A 19,567-nucleotide genomic window follows, 5' to 3' on the forward strand; every position below is an offset into this window, starting at 1 on the left:
GAGATTCTTTCCATGGTGCCTTTAGTTCTTTGGATGAAAGGTGTGGCAAGGGGGTAAAAAAAACACACGGACAGTTTGATAGATCCACCTTTAATTTAGTCATTTTCCAGTATTCATACTAGGGTTTCTTTGAAAGGAAAAAACCAACCAAACAAAAAAAAAGAGGCTTGCAGAAAATATGCCAAAGAGGCTCCTTAGAGCCCACTCTAGACAACCCATTCCAAGAAAAGATCCAAAAAGGATCTTTTAATTTGGATTCTGGGATGCAGTGTTAGGTGTATTTATATCTGTTCTGATAAAAGGACCACTCTACTTTCTTCTCTTAGGAAACGAGTAAAAATTCTTTGCCCAACATACTCGTCACTCACATATAAATGGTGACAATTGGCAAAAAACTTACAAGTAATTTCTGTTACAAAATCAATCAGGCCCTGGTGTGCTGAGTCACAATTATCATTTCCGCCTTCAGGTGTGGGAAAGGGATGTGCAGAGAAGGTAGTTTTTAGAGTGACTTACTGCTACTTAGACTGAGGTAAAGGTAAGATGAGAAGCTCCACTCACTGGGAAAATCTGACTTGTCAGGCCAACTACTCTTGCAGTCGGGCAGAATATACTTTGAAGTGTCTCTGAAATAAGCATAGGAGACAGAGAACTTGGGACCTGCCTTGGGGATTCTGAGTAACAAATGTGACCAAGGTTGGCTGAATCCAGGTTTAAAGCTGGCAGCTATTAGTTGACTTGCTGATATAAATAGTATCAGTAGTTCAGGTCTTATATTTCCAGGACCCACTTTCAAAACAAGAATGCTTGGAGTCTCAAACATGCTGACTTCTGTGCCTTCTCTCTGACTTCTGTGCTGATGAAAAAAGCACTATTCTTAGGAATAAGGAGTAAAGGTTTTGATCTTGGATTTGCTTCTTGCTCACGGAGAGATACTGTACAAGCTAATTGTACTCTCTGAGCCTCATGTTCCTCAGGTGTAAAACGGCAATTCCTCTCCTATAGATTTCACAGTGGGTTGGTGATATTAAACTGAGAGACAAATGCAAGGAAGTACTTATTAAGAACATAATGCATGGACTCGGGCTTTTGTACAATAAATAAATCAAGCTGAAATAATGCAACCTTCTCAGAAGGTCATACCATGTATCTCTGAATTTAAAAAACAAACAAAAAACCCAAGTAATACTTGCTAGAATAGTCAGTGTGGTCTCTTGGGAAATACGCAGATTAAATACAATAAAGCAGGTACCATCTCAGTGACAAATGAATGATAATCATCAACTTATTTTTATGAGATCTGAACACAAATTGGTTCAAATGGCATCCCAAGGATTATAAGCCTAAGACTTCTACATATTACTTTTTAAAAGGGGTGGGATAGATAAAGTGAGCACCTGTGACGGTAAGGACTTCAGAGAGAGACAAAAATGAAACAACCACTTGCCAGATTACTACTTACCTCAATCACATTTGTGTGAACAAATGAGGCCGAGTGTGCCTCACATAACTGAGGATTCAGATAGCTATGCCTTCTTTGTTTGCTCTTTTTTTTTTTCCCCACAGAATTCCGCTGATGGGATTTAGAACATTGCTCTATTTGAAGGCTACAAATCATTATTCATCAAATGAAGCCAATGATCAGGTATACCAAACTGTGTGTCCCCAAACTATAATTGTTCACTTGTGAGGAAAGCTGCCTTAATAGGAGTGTGTGGACCACAAGATAGAAAAGACTTCTTGTGACTCACTGAAACTTCCTATAGAAACCCCACCAATTTCTTCACCTCCTGCCACACGGGATATGCTAATTCTTTGGCTTTTGCTGACCCAACCTGTAAAACCTTCTCTAAGTGGTCCTTGTTCGTCTTCAGTTTTTCAATTTCACTCTTAATTGGAGCAAATTTCTCAATCACAGCATCTGCCACCACCAGCTTGTAGCGAGCGGTGTCGATGCCAGCACTGCGGCAGACCACCTCCTCCACAGGGAGCCCTGTCACTGCCGCGTGGATGGCCACCAGGTTGGACACGCCCCCTCGGCTGGCTGGCTCGTAGGTGACCTCCGAGGTGAAGTCCGTCACAGCCTTGCGGAACTTCTGCACTATCTCCTCCGGGCTGTCTGTTATTCTGACAGTGGCCAGTTTATCAGGGTCTGATTTTGACATTTTGGCAGATGGATCACGCAGGGATTTTACCTTCTTCATTGATGCTAGGTAAAAACACCAACACACACGTACCAGAAACAAAAATCAAACAAAAAAACAAAGCAAAACAATAAAACACCAATAGGAATGTCAGTGTCTAGATCTTAAAAAGTTCCAAGAACACCAAATAACTTTATTATTTTTATCTGATTATACTCATTGTAATAAATTAGCAATTTCTATAAGCATGAAAGTAAAGGTGTCTGAAACGTGTAATAAAATGTTAATATTTTGATCATATTTTCATGCATCTGTTAATGCATATATACACATAAAAACATATAATCTTACACAAATGAAATTGTATCAATCGTACTGTTTTTGCTGTGCATACCTGTTAAAAAAAGTATTGTCTATTTCCTTCTTCTCTGCTCTTCCTTATTGGCTAATCACCCCTTGCCCACAACCACTGCCCTTCCTACCCCCATGCCAGTTTTCACAACCTGTGGCATCTTTCCATTTCTTTAGCCATGATTATATAAGTAATTACCAACACACACACACACACACACACACACACACACACACACACACACACATGCAAGAGAGAAGTGACTTGTTTATTGCTCTGATAGAATCAAGATGTTAAGCTGTGCTTCATAAAACCTGTGTTATTAATAATTGCCTAATTTATGGCTATTACAGAAACATATAAAGTTGAAATAGGTAAAATAACAATTAGCCAAAGCATTAAAATAGTCCTCGTTGCTAAAAGAAGGTTGATTTCAATGCATGGGGTGCCCTGAATTTATTTGTGTGAACTGTTGGAATAACTTAGTAATTTATATCCACCTTATGCTTCTAAATTGACACTAGGCACATGTTATACTCTTTAAAATGCAGTCACCTTAATAAAGATGGGCAGAGCTTAGGTTCAGTGATCTCTGCCCCTGCCACAAGTTTACACTGCTACCAAAATGTTGATAGAGATTTACAGCTTTTTTCCTCGAGAAGATTCCAGACTAGCATAGCCTTGCAAGCAGATGAGGTTTTGGATTCAGTAGGTAGACTGTACATTCTATCTCAGTTGTGTATTTAAGAAGGCAAAGTGCGAGGATGATCAATGCCCTCTTGTTTTATCTAGATTATGATCCAGCAGTTCTCACTCTTATGACTTTTGTTCTACTGTGAATAGAGAAGGCAAGGTCAGCTGGCTTTGGAACCAGAAGAGCTCAATGTAGGGCCCAGCTTTGCCACCAGCTAGATAGGCGACTTGGATACAAAGTCAGGCTTGCCAAGCCTTAGTTTACTCATCCATGAAATAGGGAAAGATACCTGCTCTACCAAATGAGATATGTTTATATATATACATACACATATATATATATATGATACTCTATAATGAAAATGATTATTTGTAGTTTCTAGTCTCTCCCATACTTTTCAAACTTTTGGTTATTTTAGTCAATAATCCAATGAGGTCTACTAGTCCTACATTACAGAAAAAGATGGGATTCTCATTATAAATCCTGAAATCTGTTCACGACAAAGCCAAGTTTAGTCCCAAGAAAGTTCCAGGCTTCTCAGTCCGTTATCCAATCCTCTCTTCAAAATGCATCCTGATTTAAAAATCGTATGTTTGTTACTTACTCAGAATGGACTTGGGCACTGGGAAGAACTCCCCGTACTTCTTGTTAAACCCCTGTGCTAGATCCTGAACTAGCTCCATGTGCTGGACTTGATCCTCCCCAACAGGAACGTGTGTGGACCTTTAATAAAAGACAGACAGAGAAACTCAGCAAGGCTCCTGCTTATACTAAAATGATATTGCAAGCAGCTGCATTTCCCAAGCCTATTTCACTGCTCATGTTCAACAAATGTTCACCAGCTACAGAGGGAATGTTGAGACCCAAGTCTTTATCTGTGTATCAGACAAATGCCAAGGAGACATTTGTCTACTCTAGTTCTGTTTCTTCCATAGCAGAAGAATACAGCCTTCAACACCAGGGTGACAGGATCTTGCTGGGAGGGAGGAATGGTATCTTATATAGCATATGTTCCGAGCATAATTGTATTTTAAACCACTCCTCTTTCCCTCACCCAGTTAGCACATTTTATCCTAGCTTTGACCAGATGCTTTTTACTTCAGAGCTTGCACCCACACTTGAAAGACACTCCACCCCACTCTTCAAATCAAAGATGGCAGAAAGCTCTTTGGGCAAGAGTTTTCCTTCCCTGTCACACAGTGAGTAACTCAAGATCTTTTTGGAATATGCTCTTTCATTTTTTCAAGTAAATTGTAATCACAGAACAATTAATATACTGCAGGGAACTTAAATGAACAAAATCTATTAGTACAATGTTGATGGATCTCAAAAACAATGTTGAATGAAAAAAAGCAAGTCGCAGAAGACGTGTAGAGTACATGAACATTTATCTTAAAAGTACATATGACGGGCTTCCCTGGTGGCACAGTGGTTGAGAATCTGCCTGCCAATGCAGGGAACACGGGTTCGAGCCCTGGTCTGGGAAGATCCCACATGCCGCGGAGCAACTGGGCCTGTGAGCCACAATTACTGAGCCTGCGCGTCTGGAGCCTGTGCTCTGCAACAAGAGAGGCCGCAACAGTGAGAGGCCCGCGCACCACGATGAAGAGTGGCCCCCGCTTGCCGCAACTAGAGAAAGCCCTCGCACGGAAACGAAGACCCAACACAGCCATAAATAAATAAATTAATTTAAAAAAAAATAAAAAACAAACAAAAAAAACCAGTGTCTTTAAAAAAAAAAGTACATATGGCAATATTATATATTGTTTATAGATGCATACATAAGTATAAAAACATACTGGAAGCTCCTCTACAAATTCATGATCATAGCTGCCTCTGAAGAAGGAAAGAGAATGGGTCTGGGGAAAGGAACAAAGGAGACCTTGATTTCGGTGCAATATTTTATTTTATTAAAAAATGAAGATGTAAAATGAAAATTAACAACATATAAGGACTTTATTTATAATTAGTTTAGTCCCATATATAAAGTTTGCAGTGTTGGATCATGAGGAGGTACATCAAACAAGGGAAGAATTAACCATTATAGAGAAGTCTTGACGGGGAAAATGTTATACTGAAATATTACTGGGGAAGAAGACAGGTGATTTTAAGTATTTAATGTTTGGCTGGGAGTTGACATTTGATAGTATAGTTAATAAAGTGCTGTAGTATCTTGATCAAGGAAGTTTAATATTCTGCCTGTGAAAGCAGCAGCCTTAAAGTAAACTTGAATATTTAAATGACAATTGTACATATGAGTAGAACAATAACAACTTTTCAAAACAACCACAGAAAAGAAAAACTGCTAGAAAACTATGGTACTTTGTTATAGAGAGAACCTCCTAGCCTCGTGGTTAATTAGTGGTCCTTGAAAAACTGGAAGAGATATTATTTTCCTTGTGAATTACTGTCCACAGCTACTGGTTTATTGAAAATAGTTGTGTAGAGCATGAGGAAGTGAAGGTAGTTTTGACTAGCATAAAGACTGGCTACTTTACCCCTGATTTAAAGCTATACTACAAAGCTACAACCATCAAAGCAGATTGTACTGGCAGAAAAACAGACACACAGATCAATGGAACAGAATAGAGAGCCCAGAAATAAACACATGCATGTACAGTTAATTAATCTATGACAAAGGAGGCAAGAATATACAATTGAGAAAAACAACTCTCCTCAATAAATGGTGTTGGGAAAAGTGGACGGCTATATGCAAAAGAATGAAACTGGACCAGTATCTTACACCATATACAAAAATTAACTCAAAATGGGATTAAAGACTTGAATGTATGACCTGAAACCATAAAATTCCTAGAAGAAAACGTAGGTGGTGATCTTCTTTCCATTGGTCTTAGGGATATTTATTTTGGATCTGATTCCACAGGCAAGGACAACAAAAGCAAAAATAAACAAATGGGACTGCATCAAACTAAAAGGCTTCTTTGTGAAAGAATTAAAAAGTAAAGTGCTGAAGGTGAGAGAATGAAGCAGGATGAGACCTGGTAGCAGTGTATCCTGGTGACTATTCTTTTTCATGTGATACATCTGCTCAGAGAATGAAAGAGCCAGGCAGACAGGAGTTGGAGAAAATCTAAGGCAGAAATACTAACCTTAGATAGTATTATTGCTAGTATGGTTGTGTTGCTTATTTGAGCAGCACAAGCAATTGGGCTAGGTGCGCAGCGCACTATTCTGCTCTCCTGTTGAATTCTGAGCAGGGAATTCAACTAGCGTCCAGGTAGACAGAAGGTGGACACAAGGGCCTTTCATAGATTTTGTCTATGGGCAGACACTATTTGAATATAGTTTTCTTGTTCCAATATGGATGTTAAAAACCCAACACATAAAAATCGATTGATCAAACAAACAAGTAAAAGGCCCCAATAACAGGGCCTATGAAAAATATCGTGGAACAAAGGAAAGGGAACTTTACCCTTCAGACCCTGAGGAAGTTCAAACATTTGAAAATGAACTTTTACAAGAAACAGATAGTTCTGTCTTGTTTTTTAAAGAAAATTGCTGGGTAACCTCAATAGGATTCAAAAACGCATGGCTGTTATGAGACACGAGCAAGAAATCACAAAAGGAGAAAAACATAGGTGGTGATAGAAAACAATAAAATGAAGGGAAAGTGAAATGATGAAATAAAACTAAACACATAATAGAAGAATTTGGAGCAGAATCCTAAGGACAGGTCATATCAGTGACCTGGAGAAGAAACTTGAGGCTCTTCAGGAACTCAGAGCAAGAGGGAAAAAAGAAGTGTGATGAGCAAATGACAGGTTGGAGGACCATCCTCTGATCTAAGATTATGGTCCTCCTCAGGAAGACATCAAGACCATGTGAACGAAGCAATAACCTCAAACAGAAGGAGGCTTTACTGAATTAAGAATAAACAAGTAAGCAAACAAGACTGAGTATATATATATTGAAGGAACTCAACAAGTTTCAGGAAAAAAACACTGGAGAATCACACCAAAACACAACCAAGAAAAAATTTTAAATGACAAGTTAAAGAAAAAAATCCTATATGCCACAGTCAGAAAACAAAGACAAAAATAAGAGAAATCAGGTTGATAATACAACAATGGAACAATGTTTATAGGGTTGTGAGAAAAAAGTATTAAAAACCTAGCCAAGCTGTGTTTTATATGTGAACTATAACAATAATTATGATGATGATAACAAAGTAGCTAATAGCTACTGAACACTTCCTCTATGCTGTACACTTTGTTAAGCACTTTTAATGTATTATTATTGTACTTAATCCCATTTTACTGATGAGGCAAGCTGAACAGAAAGAAATTCTCAGGCATGTAAAGGACTGGAAAAAAATTTGAAGCAAATCTACGGACTAAAGAACTCAGAAATGGAGATGCCGAGGTATAAGGACTGGCTGTAAAGACTAAAAACATAAAGTCTAAATTTTGGTTACAATTTGCAATAGAAAATGATGTAGTATAAACTCAAGCCATTTAAGTAACAACAATGTATTGAAAATCCCAGGTTAGTTTACAAAATCAAAACGAAGCGTGAGTATAGACTGAGGATCTACAAGTGTGATTAATAACCCATATTACCACATGATAGCACGATAACATTTTTTACTTGGAATGATTAGCAAAAGATTCAAAAACACATTTTTGAAAAGAGAGAAACTGGCATATAAATGGACAACGGCCAGACATTATATGGCCAAAAAGCTGAGCCAAAACCTCTGGAGCAACTAGCTCAGGAAGCCAAACCACAGCCTCTGCAGCAATGGGTCCAGCATGGTCAAGACTTGGTCAATGACTGCCAATGTCCCAGTTCTTTGTCCTAGCTTTGTCCAACTCAGGATCAACCAGAGAAAGTCAAATATGCTTCCCAAACCGATCACATAAGATGACCCATTTCTAGTTAGTCAGCCTCCAGCTTCCCCATGGCAACAACCTCTAAACAGAGCATCCCTGAAGACTTTCTTTCCTAAAAAGCCTCTGTACTCCCCTGCTTGCCTGCAGAACACAAGTGATGGTGGCTGAGTCTCTTGCTGTGACAAGTTCTGAAAGGTTGTTTTCTCATTTGGGTGGTCTTTGTTTAAAGATGGTCACTGCTAGAATTAAAAACAGAAAGCACACCTTCCAACTCATTGGAATACATAAAAGCAAAAAAACCACAATCTATATAGCAAAAGGCAGAAAACAAAGAAAACGTTAAAATCAATAAAAACAGAAAACATTTAATGATGTGGGAAAATATAAGACAAAAAAACCCCAAACAAACCCAGGATGCAAGCTTTTTGGAAAATACATATAATGTGCATTCAGATAAAGGAGAGGCCACAGTGGTTAGAGGGGGCGCTCTGCTGTCAGGCAGTTCTGGGGTCAGATTCCTGCTCTGCCACTCACCAGTTGCGTGTTCCTGGGAGAGGTATTCAACCTAAATCTGTTTCATTTTTAAAGCTGACTAATGATAAGTTCCTACTCATGGGGTTGCTTGATGAGTGAGTAAAATAATGCATGCAAAGCTCACAGTTTGGTGCCGGGTAGACAGTGTGCAAACAAGGAATGTTAGCTTCAAAAACTGGTTTGGAGGAAATGCACCAATATGTTAAAAAGAATAGAAATAGTAGCAGTGATTTTTAATTTTTTCCTGTTGAATAGAGAATGCTTAAACTATATTAGAACATTGAAATGAACCTGTGAGAGACCGTTGACTCTCCTACTACTAGACCCTATAAAGACAGAAAACAAAATGGTGTATCCTGGAAAGTTTACAATTCAAATGTTTAAGGCAGGGAGCTGGATCTATTGAACATATTGCTCTTCTATCCTACCAGATGTTCCTCCCTTAAATCCTGCCTACTGTTGCCTTGATTTCAGGTCTAAGCTTAAATATCACCTCTTCGGAGAAGACTTCCCTAACTACCGTCTCCACAGTTGGCTTCCCCTTCTTATTCTTTTTCACAGTATCTTATTTATTTTCTTTATAGTATTAACCTTAGTCTAATTATTTTACTTTGTTGGTTTATTTAATTGTATGCTGTTTTCTCTCCTGCTATCAAATAAGCTTTTTGAGAACTTGTCTTGCTTTTCAATCTATTTCCAACACCTACTAGAGTTGCCTGGTAAGTAGGAGAAGCTCAACAAATATTTCTTCAATAAATGAATGATCTTAAGAGGAAGTAAGTATAATGTATATAGTTACATACCAAGAGAAAAATTATAATAAAATCAGCTTATGATCAGACTGAATTTAAATCATAGCTCCAACAGCTACTAGCGAGTTACCATAGCCAAGTGTCTTACTGTTCCTAAGCCTCCATTTCCTCTATAAAATGAGGATCATAATGGTGCTTACCTCTTACTGTTGTTTCAAAGATTAGATGAGCTAACCAAGCATAGTACAATACTTGATAGTAAGAGCTCAATCAACACTGGCTATAACATATATTCATTAATATATGATACCATGAAGGACAAAATGATACAAAAAAGGTATATTAGGAAACTTGATGTGAGGTACCTTGTGGCTTTTTTCAAACCAGGACCATTTTCCTTTTTGATAGCTGACTCATACCACGAACATAAATATCAACATAAAATCCCAGAGACAGTCACAGACCTGGTCAGCAATCCTGATTTGTCAAGAAGAAATATTTCAAACTGATAGTTCATATATCTGATTAGGTTATAGCCAAGTATAAATGGTGTGTGATAGGAATTCTGAGGAGTCTTTTAATTTAAGGAAAACATGGACAGGATAATGAAGGCAAAGGGAAAATCCAGGGACCATGACAAAGCATCAGGAAGTAGTTTCTCTTCTTCTAAGATCAGTAAATGAATTTAGGAAATTCTACAAAATGATTGTTAGGCCGTGTCCAGGGCTCTCTTCCACGCAGCCTGGAGAAGAAAGTCACTGGCTTGACAAGTGGCGAAAACAAAAATGTTCCTTTTTATGTTTCCCTCGTGTCCACTACCCTGTACGTGCTCCTCTCTGAGATGTATGTGCACACGCCCACCTTCCTAAATTCCTCTCCTCTGACTGGACTTTGTACTCCTGTCTTGTAATTATAGTGAGGCTGACACGCAGAGGTTACCTTGACTCCCCCAAACCAAATTAGCCAACAGGGCAGGTTAAAAAGCAATTACAGTAGCCCATAGGAAATCACAATGGACTACAGCTAACACAGAAAAAACAATTACCATAATCAGTACACTTTAAGCACATCAAAATGAATATTTCCACATGTCAAAATGGTTCCAGATTCACAAAGCAACCAAACTAAACAGAAAACACATTTAGTTTTCATAATGACTCTGCATGTGTCTTTGCCTTATGTCGGATCCTAGCCTCTTTTCTTACAATTCTGTGAGGTTTTGCTTTTTCAAAAAAAGGATTAAAAAATTTTAATTTTTTTCACCTGGACCTATTGCTCCACTTGGCTTTTTCATCTGATTTTAGTTTGTTTGTTTCTAGTCTTTCCTCCCTCTGCTCCAGCTGGTCCTTTCACCTCCTGTAATTTATCTTGGCCCTTACTTCTCATCCATTGAGTTTACACTCTACATTAATTCAGTCTGTCTTTGATTCCGCTCACTTATGGGGCTTATTCTCTTCACATTTCAACTTCTCTCCTCCCAGTCTTCCTCTCACTTCAAATAATTTAGTGCTGTTCTTTTAAAATTTATACCCTACATAATGATCTCCATATTAATATGTCTTCTCTTTTTCCCCATTTTCTTTTTTTTTTTTTTTTTTTACTTACCCTGACAGTACTTTCTTAGACACAACATAAAACAAAAGTCTTTCATAATTTTGATTGTTACAACTTCTGTCACACAATAATGCGTCTGATCATCTTCCTTGGTGACTAAACCATTTTTCTTTTGCTTAGTTCCTTGTGGCATCTATGTTTACTTGGGATCCACCCCACCCCTCTGGCAGAATTAGTGTCCAGATGAATAATCATTGCCTACAAATATCTGCTCACAGAGATTTGTTCTCTTATTTTTTTTCCTACTTCTTTGGCTGTGTTTATGCATTTTCGGCGCTACTGCCTTTAACTAGCCTGGCTGGGATAGGAGTTTGGTGCTGTTTTTCCTTTTGTAAAGGATTAATTCACCACCACTGGTTGCTTGTTGGATATATTGTAATGACTCTTTAATTTAGCAATTATTTATTGAAGACCTATGCTATGCAAGGCCTGGTGCCGTTACTATGAGAGATATAAAGAAGGTTTTAACTTCTAGGGAGTTAAAGCTTCCAAGAGGAGAGAGAACACCAGTTGAAGCTATAAATTCTTCTGGCTAGTCCTCTTACAGTATTCCCTATCTCAATGAATGGCAACACCATCAATCCAGCTGCATAAGTCAGGAACCTGGGGACATCCGTGATAGCTCTTTCTCATACACATCCAATTCATTATGAAATCTTATCCATTTTACATCCTAAAATCTCTTAAATTTGTCTCTTCTCTTCAACTTCACTGTCACTATCATGGTCTAAATAGACTAACGAGGGTTTCCCTGGTGGCGCAGTGGTTAAGAATCTGCCTGCCAATGCAGGGGACACGGGTTTGAGCCCTGGTCTGGGAAGATCCCACATGCCGCAGAGCAACTAAGCCCGTGAGCCACAACTACTGAGCCTGCGCGTCTGGAGCCTGTGCTCCGCAACGGTAGAGGCCACGACAGTGAGAGGCCCGCGCACCGCGATGAAGAGTGGCCCCCGCTCGCCAAAACTGGAGAAAGCCCTCACGCAGAAACGAAGACCCAACACAGCCAAAAATAAATAAATAAATAAATTTATAAAAAAATAAAATAAAATAAATAGACTAACGAAAGAGCCTCTTAATAGACTACCCCGGCTGCTCTTGTGCCCCTACAACTCATTCTGTGTATTTTAATTAGTTCTCTTTTAAAAGTACAAATCAAATCATTTCACTCTGTCCTTAAAAGTGCACAAATAGCTTCCCCCTGCTTTTAGGAGAGTGTACTGGATTGTCTCTTGACTTCTCAGCATCATTGTTTCCTTCTACGTTATTTCTTGATTTTCAGGGGCTAGCAGCCTGTAAGCTACATTTCTCAGACTGCTTTCCAGTAGGGTTCTGGTTTACTGTGGGCGCTTGTCTGATGGCTCAAAAGTGAAAGAGAAGAAATGATTGCTTTGGCTGTTGTGAGTAAGTATGTGAACCTCAGCAGAGTACTGAAATGACATTTGGCCAGCAGGTTTCAGAATCTCATAAACATTCAGGACACACTGACTTTGCAAAGAAAGAATGTAATGCAAAAACTAGATGTCTCCAAAGCAGTTTTAGGAATGAATTATCTCAACTGTTCTCAATGGCAGTGGTCTGATCCTCAGACATTACAGCGACTCGGCTTCTCTCTGGAATTACCAAGTCTGACGTTTCCGACCAATCATCTTACTCTCTGTACTCTTGGCTTGGGGTTGGTTTTGGTTCTGCTTACTCATAGTTCCTTGAGGCCTCTGTTTCCACATTTTTCTATGTCATTTCAGCTTCTGCTTTCACTGTCTTCTTATCCTCTTCCTGTATTTCTCTGTTCGAGTTCTTGAGAAAGAGAAACTGAGTAGCCCAGGTAATCACTCTCATCTCTAGTTGAGCAGACTCAGTAGTACCTCTCTAAAACTTCATTTTTTTATCTGTAAAATGGGAATAACACCACTTAACTGTCTTACAGAGCTGTTGTGAGAATCTGAATAGATAATGTATGTGTAGCAGCCAATATGGCACCTAGCAAATAATGCTCACATGTGAATTCCTTCTTCCCTTTCCTTCAAGTCCATGCATAGTGCATTTTTCTAGATTAGTGGCATTACAGTTACTTAACAAGTATTTGCTGTATGTTAATAAAAACTATGTATGTGTGTATACATATGTGTGTGTGTGTGTATATGTCTATATATATATAGAGAGAGAGAGAGAGAGGGAGAGAGAAATATTTACTTAATATATATATCTAGCTATTGGAACTTAGATATTCAGAATAATAATGTAGATATAAAATAAAAAATTATAAACACTTGTTATTTTTGAGTATTTTGTCTCTCTTCAAATACCTGCTATTTTATTATGCTCTCAAGCTTAAGATGGTCTCAGGTCTCCATTCCTGGGTTCCTTACAAAGTTCTGCCAAAACAATTACATAAATCTCTCATACACTTATCTGGAAGGCTCCTCTTCCATTCCCTTCCCTCATGTTTGTTCTCCAGCCCACCATGTACCACTCATTCTAATGCTGATTTTGACAAATGCACACATGAAATCTATAATTGCCCTGCACATCAACGTTTTACGAAGAGGCCACATATACATTTTCTGGTGACAGAAAATATGAATGTTTTTTGTATCTATTTTTATTTTTTGTATTTATCTATGTTTATAATGTATATATTCATAGACAGTCTAGTTATGATATTTTTCAAAATCCAGAAATATCTGAAACAAAACCAAACAAAAAGTAACCCCAAGTGCTTGAGCTCTGTTATAGGCAAAACAATGGTACAGGCTAAAAATCAGACCTGGGTTTGAGTCCTGCCTCTGCTACTTATTATCAAGCAATTAGGAAATTTCTAAACTTGGAAGGAAGCACAATGATATAGATGAGAACTGTATGTTAGCAGAATAAATGTCGTAGCAGACAGAGCTGATTTTATTGTACTTGTCTGCACACTTTGCAGTGGTCCAAATGACACATATGCCCTGGTGTGGCAATGGCGCCCTGGGGAATAGTCTGAAGGAAGATGGCAGGAGGAAAAAGCTCAAAGGAACAGAGTCTATGGGATGGAGCATGGTGGCTGGTAGCAGTATGTCCAGGCTGAGACCAGACAGGAAAGAAAAGTAGGGCTATCTCTCTTTAGAAAAGGAGCATGCATCATTCAGCTCAATATTAAAGAAACAAACAACCCAACCCAAAAATGGGCAGAAGACCTAAATAGACATTTCTCCAAAGAAGACATACAGATGGCCAAGAAGCACATGAAAAGATGCTTAACATCCCTAATTATTAGAGAAATGCAAATCAAAACTACAATGAGGAAATAAAAAAAAAAAAAAAACTACAATGAGGTATCACCTCACACCAGTTAGAATGGGCATCATCAGAAAATCTACAAACAACAAATGCTGGAGAGGGTGTGGAGAAAAGGGAACCCTCTTGCACTGTTGGTGGGATTGTAAATTGGTACAGCCACTATGGAGAACAATATGGAGGTTCCTTAAAACACTAAAAATAGATTTACCATATGACCCAGCAATCCCACTACTGGGCATATACCCAGAGAAAACCGTAATTCAAAAAGACACATGCACCCGAATGTTCATTGCAGCACTATTTACAATAGCCAGGTCATGGAAGCAACCTAAGTGCCCATCGACAGACGAATGGATAAAGAAGTTGTGGTACATATATACAATGGAACATTACTCAGCCATAAAAAGGAACGAAATTGAGTCATTTGTTGAGACGTGGATGGATCTAGAGACTGTCATACAGAGTGAAGTAAGTCAGAAAGAGAAAAACAAATACCATATATTAACGCATGTATGTGGAACCTAGAAAAATGGTACAGATGAACCGGTTTGCAGGGCAGAAGTTGAGACACAGATGTAGAGAACAAACGTATGGACACCAAGGGGGGAAAACTGCGGTGGGGTGGGGATGGTGGTGTGCTGAATTGGGCGATTGGGATTGACATGTATACAGTGATGTGTATAAAATTGATGACTGAATTAAAAAAAAAAAAAAAAAAGAAAAGGCGCATGCAGGTACCAGCTCCACATCTTTGATCTAATCGTGGCATTACAGGTAGATAGTTTCTAGTTTCTAGGCTAAGGTAGGAGACAATCATCTTGAATACTGATAATTACCTAGTTTTATAGAAAAATACTTTTGTCTGTTTAACAAGTTATATATAAAATATCAGAATCCTGATGGGGATAGAAAAACATATGCCACGATAATTTTCTTTTCAGAAAATAGGAAAAAGAAAGGCATCTTATGGCATTCTTAGTACATATTCTAACCACCAAATAGATCAATAAGCGTTAAAGAAGGAATATTTATAGTACGGGAATTTTTTTGCTACTGGGAGTAGGCTGGGGTTACTGAGGCTGGAGAAGAACTACTTATCCTTGGAAGCCTTAACTAACTGTGAGAACCTGTTGATGTTGGGCAGAGTAAGACAGACAGGAAGCTATCGGAAAGCTCTTGGTGTTTACCTGCCCCCTCTGAAATAATTATTATTTTGTGTAAGAAAAGAGGACATTCTCAACTTCAGGCTTGGGTTGAAAGAAAGGCAGATGATACGACAGATTTGGGGATGTTAAGGAGATATTTCTGCCAATATCAGCCTTTTAAAATGTTGCTTGCACTCTTAAAATGTTTGTATTGAGTATATACTAGGTGATATCAATTCATACATAATCTGTTTAATAACCCCCTGAGCTATGTCCCATTAATGCACTTTATGAATGAAAGAAACTGCAGGATTTTTATCATTCTGACAATTGTATTTTTGGGCACCTGATAAAAATAAATTCATCATCACTTTGTTATATATTATCTATATTGCTCTGGTTGTTCATGTGATGATCTTGCTTCCTAACACAACGACTGGCTCTTTAAGGGAGGTGAGCACTGGCCTCGGGAGACCATAATCACGCTCTAAGGCTCCTCTGTCCACTGTCTCGCTGCACGGCTTGGGCAGATTGCTTAACCTGCCTGGGCCGCATTTGTAAAGCAAGGGAGTTGAAGAAGAGGCCCTTTAAAGTTCCTTCCCACTCTGTGCTCCATGGTATCACAGAGGGCAATCATTCTTGTTCAAGTTTACTCTTTTTCACAGCCCTGAACTCAGAGGATTCCCCCATTATAGCTCTTGAACTGTTAAAGAAATCTGTTGTGCTTGTGTGCTTCCAAATCCTGGTGCTGAAAAATCAGCCTTTGGTTCTATGAAGAAGTAGCCCTTGAAAACGAAACTAGACATAAGATTGTAATAGTCAAAGACATCATCATCAATCATAGCCAAGTGACAGATTTATTTCATTTTAATCCTTTAATAATGATTTTTCTCATCTTTACAGGTGACAAAATCAAAGTTCTTTACAGAACCTTTCTAAGTAAATATGCTACTTCACTGGGAAATATATTATTAGACCCTCATGAGACTTTCATTTGCTGCTCCTGGAGAAAAGTGTTCTAGATTTCCCAGGATAAGTCAAGTTACTTATTATAAATAATAAATGCTATCAGGGGTCCAGCATTCAAGTTAATACATCAAACAGACACATAATCCTAACATATAAGTCTGAATCAGAATTAAAGATAGATTGCATGTACTAATGGACATTCCTTATATGTAAAGTTAAGCAGCTATTCTTCTAGCTGTTTCCATCATAATTGCACGAGGGCTCTGAGGTCATGTCACAGGTACATATACTGTCATCTCCATGCTATTACCACATTTACATGCAAAAAACTCTAGTTTTCCCACAGAAGAATAACAATTTTTTTTTTTATAAATTTATTTTATTTTTATTTATTTTTGCCTGCATTGGGTCTTTGTTGCTGTGCGCGGGCCTTCTCTAGCTGCGGTGAGCGGGGGCTACTCTTCGTTGTAGTGCATGGGCTTCTCATTGTGGTGGCTTCTCTTGTTGCGGGGCACGGGCTCTAGGCACGCAGGCTTCAGTAGTTGTGGCTCGTGGGCTCAGTAGTCGTGGCTTGCAGGCTCTAGAGTGCAGACTCAGTAGTTGTGGCGCACGGGCTTAGTTGCTCCGCGGCATGTGGGATCTTCCCGGACCAGGGCTCGAACCCGTGTCCCCTGCATTGGCAGGCAGATTCTTAACCACTGCGCCACCAGGGAAGCCCAGAAGAATCACTTTTATGGGGTCAAGGTTTTAGGGGAAAAGGGTAAAAATGACCCATATAGTTTCTCTTTTTCCTCAGAAGCTTTCACAGTAGCAAGGTTTGGCCATAACTGTATGCTGATTGGGAGGCTTTATCTCTAGAAGGCCAAATGGGGGCCGAGGGAGGTGATGTGGGGATCAGAGGGAAGAATCGGGAGAGGAATGGGGTCAGAAGCCCTGGCCAGCCCTACAGAGAGTGCATGTATCCTCTAGTTGTATAGTTTTGAGACCTGTAAGTAGCAGCAGTAGCTGACTTATAGATTATGGGTCCAAGAAAAGTGAGGGCACCCTATATCATGTTGAAAAACTTGATCTCAACCTGCAGGTCCAATACAGTAGCCACTACAACAGGCAGCTATTTAAATTGAAATTAATTCAAGTTAAATACAAGTTAGAATTCAGTTCCTCTGTCAACATTTCAAGTGCTCAATAGCCACATGTGACTACCGGCTATGGTCTTAACGCAGGTAGAGAACATTTCCATAACTGCAGCAAGTTCTATGGGACAGCCTTGCTTGAGAGTCTAGATTATATGAGAAATCAACATTTAAAACTCTTGAAGTGTAATTATTACTAGGGAAGGATATATTCTATAGTGGTTAAGAGAACAGATTTTGTACCCAAACTTTCTAGACTCAAATCCTGGGTCCAAGCCTTGCTAGCACATGACCTCGGGCAAGTTACTAACCACTCTGAGCCTAAGTTTTCACATCTGTAAACTAAGGATGATGATGGTATAGCTTTTATAAGGTTGTTGTGAGGATTAAATGGGTTAATGTATGTAAAGCACTTATAATTGTTTCCAACACGTGGCAAGTGCTATTTAAGGGCTACTTCTTAATATTATTAGTTTCACATTAAAACATACTTCTATAATTTAGTATTATTACCGGGGAATAGACACAAATAGATTCATGTGTCTGATCCTTTCTGTACCCATCTTTCCCCGTGAACCGAATCTTTCTGAGATAGGTGAGACACTCTCTTGTCAGCATGACTACATCTAGGATGAGGGGTGAACTCTGCTCCTTACTTGTACAGCAGAATGTCAGCTGCCTGGAGTACTGGGTAGGTGAGCAGGCCCATGGTTCCATTCTGCTTCTCCTTGGCAGTCTTTGCCTGCGGCAGTGGAAAGAGAGGAGGGAAACACATCCGACATGAACCTAATTATAATGCTAAATTAGGAAATCTTTAAAGCAAGCAAGGGGTGATCTGAAGCCACCTGTAACAACATTCTATCTCAGTTCCTGTTAGTAACTCTGGCCATCTTCTGGCTGGCTTGTCTCCATGCTCCAGGCTTAGGGAGGAATAAGGTGAATCCGCTTCCCCACTGCCCCTTGAAACAGTCCTGCACTGCCACTATTTCTTTTTCATTTTATTAAAGTAAGGACATAAGATTTTCTAGGTTCCAAATCAGATAAATTCTAGATTTCACAGGGAAGGTCAGAAAATACCATGAAATTAAATTTCTATAAATTAACATTAGTTAACATCAAACTGTTTGTGGAACTTCCCAGAAAGTCTCACACTCTGCTATTGACAAAACTGTAATGTTCCCTTAAAATCACATTAAAACAAAACAAAACAAAAACCCTAAAAATCATGGCATTAAAAACAATGAAACTGGGCTTCCCTGGTGGCGCAGTGGTTGAGAATCTGCCTGCCAATGCAGGGGACACGGGTTCGGGCCCGGGTCTGGGAGGATCCCACATGCCGCGGAGCAACTGGGCCCGTGAGCCACAATTACTGAGCCTGTGCGTCTGGAGCCTGTGCTCCGTGACAAGAGAGGCCGCGATAGTGAGAGGCCCGCGCACTGCAATGAAGAGTGGCCCCCCGCTTGCCACAACTAGAGAAAGCCCTCGAACAGAAACGAAGACACAACACAGCCATAAATAAATAAATTAATTAATTAAATTTTTTTTAAAAAACAATGAAACTAAGGGAAAATTTCATCTAACCAATCCTAATTATCTGTCCTGACAGTAAAGTGATCCAATAAACAGTACAGGTGGTATAAACCAAAATATTTCCTTAACAGGGAAGCTGATGGAAACACTGGAGGTGATATTAGAAATATTTAACAACTGGCGATCACTGGGTGCTGAATGTGAGCCCTAGTGATACTAAGTCCCTTGCTGCAGGGAATCTGGCTTTCTGAGCACAGCTACTTATTAGCAGGGGCTACGGTGTGCAGTTCACTGGTAATTGCTTCTAAGGCCTAGGTATACCATATCCTGTAAAATGATAAATGGATATTTTGGTATATTTTGGTGTGTAGATAAGTTTTATTTGTTTAGTTAATATGAATCACTTCCCTGAAATCCAAAGATTCCTGAATGAAATGAACAACTCAATTTATAAATTCGCATGATTCTGAGGACCAAACTCACGTGCTCACAACACGGGGTTCCCCAACCAAAATGCAGACACACCCTTTGAGACTGGGTCTGAAGACAACAGCTTCTCTCTTTAATCATC

General features: G+C 39.1%; 1 protein-coding gene across 3 annotated transcripts in view; it reads right to left on the minus strand.

Moving 5' to 3' along the window:
- Nucleotides 1-1,268: 1,268 nt before the first annotated feature.
- The window catches only part of WARS2 (tryptophanyl tRNA synthetase 2, mitochondrial), an 85,402-nt gene continuing 67,103 nt past the window's right edge, over nt 1,269-19,567 (minus strand). For 2 of the 3 annotated variants that reach the window (XM_068540593.1, XM_068540595.1), the window contains exons 4-6: nt 18,123-18,208; nt 3,795-3,913; nt 1,269-2,209 (exon numbers count right to left, since the gene is read on the minus strand). In XM_068540593.1, coding sequence (XP_068396694.1) covers nt 1,761-2,209; nt 3,795-3,913; nt 18,123-18,208 — 654 coding nt within the window. In that variant the 3' untranslated portion in view covers nt 1,269-1,760. The remainder of the gene's footprint in view (nt 2,210-3,794; nt 3,914-18,122; nt 18,209-19,567) is intronic. The other variant, XM_068540594.1, reaches the window with a different exon arrangement.

Source organism: Eschrichtius robustus, chromosome 3 (genome assembly GCF_028021215.1).
Source record: "Eschrichtius robustus isolate mEscRob2 chromosome 3, mEscRob2.pri, whole genome shotgun sequence".
Taxonomy (NCBI): Eukaryota; Metazoa; Chordata; class Mammalia; order Artiodactyla; family Eschrichtiidae; genus Eschrichtius; species Eschrichtius robustus.